Source organism: Impatiens glandulifera, chromosome 3 (genome assembly GCF_907164915.1).
Source record: "Impatiens glandulifera chromosome 3, dImpGla2.1, whole genome shotgun sequence".
NCBI classification, from domain to species: Eukaryota; Viridiplantae; Streptophyta; class Magnoliopsida; order Ericales; family Balsaminaceae; genus Impatiens; species Impatiens glandulifera.
Genome location: NC_061864.1, coordinates 26,988,468 through 26,992,940, shown reverse-complemented (window position 1 = coordinate 26,992,940; position 4,473 = coordinate 26,988,468). Strand labels below are relative to the sequence as shown.

Here is a 4,473-nt window from a genome sequence, read left to right as displayed (position 1 = left end):
TTTTTTCATTAAAAATATCTGGTTGGAAGATTCTAGAATAGATAATTTTCCCCATTTCATTAATCTTGAATGATTTATTATTGTAAGCAGTGTTAACTTAGGTAGTGATTGACCGAAAAAGCAATCTTTCTCCTCAAAGATTCCTAAGTCAATATCCCCCACTTATATCTTTTTTTTTAAAATTTTTTCTTGGAAGTGGATGAGTCTTTCCAATAAAATGATGCCCTTAGCCTCGTCATTTCATCTTAAAAGTGGATTTTGGTTTAATTTTATTGGAACTGATGGGAAAGATATCAAAGGCCACATGAATTTGTGGCTACGAATTAACTATACAGCTGACGTGGCGCCCACATTCCCACTTTAAGAAATCAATATCCCACACCCCAACAAAGACAGATCAAAAGGAACCAAGATCCATAGAGAGAGACAATAAAGGAAGAACATTGATCATATCTCATTTCTACTCCGGTCGGTCAAAATGAAGGATCAAGCTATCAAGCTCTTCGGAAAGGAGATACCTTTACCGCCCCCGCCGCCGCCGGTGGTCAGCAACATATCTGCCGACGACGGATTAGAAGTTACACAAGAAGAAGAAGATGATGAACAGTTGGAAGAAGTTGAAAAGGTCTTACTTTTTACATGATTATATGCAATTTTGAGATTAACCCATTTCTCCAATCGCAGAAATAGGAAATGGGTCTTTCTTTCTAGTCTCATGTATATTCTCTCTTAAAAAATATCAGGATCCGCCGCCAGCTGAGACCAAGGAGACTCCATCCCCTGATTCCGGTGAGAACCCTATGGAAGATGATGAAGAAGATGATGATGAAGAAGAAGAAGGTGCTGCGGCGAAACCTTCCGATGCTGATGATGACCGGACGGGGACTGATGATAAGCCGTTAAAGAAACCGGATAAGATTCTTCCATGCCCGCGTTGTAAAAGTATGGATACAAAGTTCTGTTACTACAACAATTACAACGTTAATCAACCTAGACATTTCTGCAAGAGTTGTCAAAGGTACTGGACTTCTGGTGGAACCATGAGGAATGTCCCTGTCGGCGCCGGCCGCCGTAAAAACAAGACTGTCGCGGCGGTTTCCAACTGTCGCCAGATAACAATCTCTGACGCCCTTCAGGCTGCTCAAATGGGTATTGTTCATCACAATGGATTCAACCCTAATGGAACAGTTCTATCCTTTGGTCCGGAACCAATGGGATCTGTCTTGACCCTCCCTGGCACAATTAATAAAGATGATACAATTTCAAATTCAAATTCAATCGATGAAGGGGCGGTGGCTGCGGTGGGGATGCACCATCCTCCAATCCCATATCTTGCAGGAGTTCCATGGCCATCTTACCCATTACCTGCGTTTTACCCGAATGGATTACAGGCCATGCCAATTGTTCCAACCCCTTTTTGGAATTGCAGTTTTCCAAATTCGTGGGCAATCCCACCCTGGTTATCTCCACCACCACCATACACACCACCAACTTCTCTAGGAAAACATTCAAGGGAAGGGGAATTGATCAAAGATTCAGAACCTTCCATTGTTATACCGAAAACACTTAGAATTGATGACCCTGATGAAGCGGCTAGAAGTTCAATATGGACAACATTAGGGATCAAACATGATTCCATCAAAAGGGGAAGTCTTTTCAAGGGATTTGAATCTAAGGATGGCGAGAAGAAGAAGAATGAAACTGTTGAAACAGCACCTGAAACATCTCCAGCCATGATGGCTAATCCTGCAGCCTTAGGTAGATCAGTTAGATTACAGGAAGGTTTCTGAAAGAGTTGTATATATTTGCATAAACATGACATGAAAACAGAGGAAGCTCTAATTCCTAAAGGAGTCTAGCTTATGATGCTTTCAATGAGAATTGCCTCTCTTTTTTTCAACAGACATAGATCAACAATAAAACTTCATGTTTTTTCCTTGTGAATTGTGATTCAGTCTATAATTATAATTGAATTAGGTTGAATATGCAGATAATTTGACAGTTTGAGGATTCAATAATATGTTAACCTTTTTTTGTTATTTGATCATGGTATTGTTGGCAATGTCAATGTCAGAATAAACATGTGAAGCAAGTTGCATCAAAGAACCATAAGAAGAACACTTGTAGAGATATTTTTCTTATCCAAACAACTGCAAACCACAATTATGTATGAATTGAGGTGTTATGTGGACCACACTCACATAGACCAATGCAAGAAAAAAATCAAAAGAATATGAAAAAAAATCAAAAGAATAGAAAGTATCTTTAACATCTTCTTTGCTTTTTTTTTAACATTTTTTTATCCTTTTTTGGTCTCTGTTTGGTCTTTCTTTTTGGAATTTTATCATGGCCGAAATCATCAATGAATAAACACATTTTTCAGTTTGATAAGAAGAAATTAGTCATTAATTCATGCAAAGAGATAAGAAAACCTACATCAATATATAACCACATTTATGATTTGTATGAAAAAACAACTTCAATGTTGTTTTAACAATTGATATGCTTTGATGTTACTTATACATATATATTAATTATATTGTGAATGATGGTAAGTTATTCAAAAGAGGTTTATTGGGAATTTAAGCACACCCCATAGTGTGCTTTCACGAGATGCTTTGGTTTCAGGAAAGCAATCAAAGAAGGAACAAGAAAAATCATGTTGAACTTGTCTTTGTTGGGCACCCGAATGCCACAAACATGCCCCATTACGAGTAATCGAGCATTCTCTATCAAATAAAGCGAAACTATTGTTAGAGACTTGGAGATACGAATGCAAATCAATTGCAAGACCATCTAAATGAGGTAAATCCTTTCCCTTTGCAGAAATGAATCGAGAAAAGCCAAATCTAAGCTTGATTGAATGATGCAAAGTGCAACAAGAGTACATAACTTAAACTCCACACTAACTTTAACTCTTTTTGTAATTGTTTTATCGCTATTAGTTGAGTCTTGTGCTTTACCCGGTAAAGTTATTAAAGTTGTGATTGACCTTTTTGTTCAACAACACATCAATTATTCATTGGTGTGATGTTGAGAGTTTCAATTACACATGAATTGTTTTTTGTTGAGCGCTCTAGAAATTTCATGTTCTTCAAACTAGGAATGCAATCGAGAGACATCATCAATCACAACCGCCACATAACATTGCAACTAGTTTTTCTTCTTTCTAAGTTTGTTAGCAAATTTGTAACTCTATAGACTCTCAAGTTGGAGAAATATCTACTTATGTTGCTGTTTTTTATTTGTTTGCTTCTTTTCGAGTAATTGCAACTGTTTAATTGGCTTGTTTAATAATGTTTCAATTTTCTCCGCAGCTAGTGTGACATTTTCCGTTTCCATTAAATAATGGAAAATGTACTCCCTTTATATATCTATTGGTTCATAGTGTGAATGCATGGTCGAAGCATAATAAAAGCCCACCATTTCCGTGGGGATGGAAAGTTGCTTTTTACCTGTATTTTGAAATTGCAAGAGTTTTCATTGTTACAATTTACAATTAGTTAAAGTGTTTTTTGTGTGGTTAGTTATAACTACAGCTTAGGTCACTAACCACAAAAGCAAAGATCTTTTCTCATACACCTAAAGTCAACATCCCCACTTCTATCTTTCTCATTCTTGGTGGAAATTTCATATTCAAACTTCAAAGTGGATGACACTTTCTAATAAAATTATGCATATTTTAGTGGGGATAAACTATATTTCATATCATGATAATGGCAAAACAATAATTAACATGTAAGAAAAGTTAAATATCCTCTATTATAGGTTGAGAACAAATAGTTTTATCTAAAAAAATTACAACTTTTGATTCCATTCCTCATTAAGAATTTCTTGATTGAAGTATGATTAATGCTAGATTACACTGTGGAATAAATTTTGTTTTAAAAAAAATTGAAATAATAAATATCACTCCTTCATGAGTTTTTCTTCTTTCAGTTGTGAACACATACTATTTAGGCTCCTTAAATATTTGAATTTCATGAATTTTATCACATGAGATTCATCCTGAAATTATTTTGTTTTTTTTAATGTGACATAAACTTTTATTTTTTATTTAATTTGTTATTTATTTTCTAATTAAAAAAATTGGTAAAATCAATTATAGTCTACTCGTTTTATCTATAATTTTCTTTATTTTCTTACACTCCAAATATTTTTCAATCAGACTCCCATTTCCGATTTTTGAATCTGTCCCTAATTAATTACACTTAAATTTAAACGTTTAAGTGAAAAATATATTTTAAAATATAAAATAATTGAATCAATATCAAATATCCAAGTTTGAAAAAATATACGACTTTGATTCAGATTTTACACCATTTCACTAATTGCTGCAATTTATTTGATATTGTATGTCTTGTTTAGATCCATGTTATTTAAATTTAAATAGCCAACAGGTTATTTAAATAATCATAAAAAAGAAGTTATTTGGATAATTTTTTAAAATATATTAATGATATAATTAAACTT

The 4,473-nt window shown here is 34.0% G+C and overlaps 1 protein-coding gene across 1 annotated transcript; it reads left to right on the top strand.

Annotated features, from left to right (window-relative positions):
• Positions 1-388: 388 nt before the first annotated feature.
• On the top strand, positions 389-1,944 carry LOC124932542 (cyclic dof factor 1-like). The gene is made up of 2 exons (XM_047473193.1): positions 389-625; positions 744-1,944. Exons 1-2 carry the CDS (start codon positions 479-481, stop codon positions 1,788-1,790), a joined length of 1,194 nt encoding a protein of 397 aa, XP_047329149.1. The 5' UTR covers positions 389-478; the 3' UTR covers positions 1,791-1,944.
• The last annotated feature ends 2,529 nt before the right edge of the window (positions 1,945-4,473 follow it).

Excerpts from the sequence above, each read along its gene's own strand:
- LOC124932542 (XM_047473193.1), top strand. The coding sequence starts at position 479 with ATGAAGGATCAAGCTATCAAGCTCTTCGGAAAGGAGATACCTTTACCG. Across the intron at positions 626-743 it reads AGTTGGAAGAAGTTGAAAAG|GATCCGCCGCCAGCTGAGAC; the intron begins GTCTTACTTTTT and ends AAAAAATATCAG.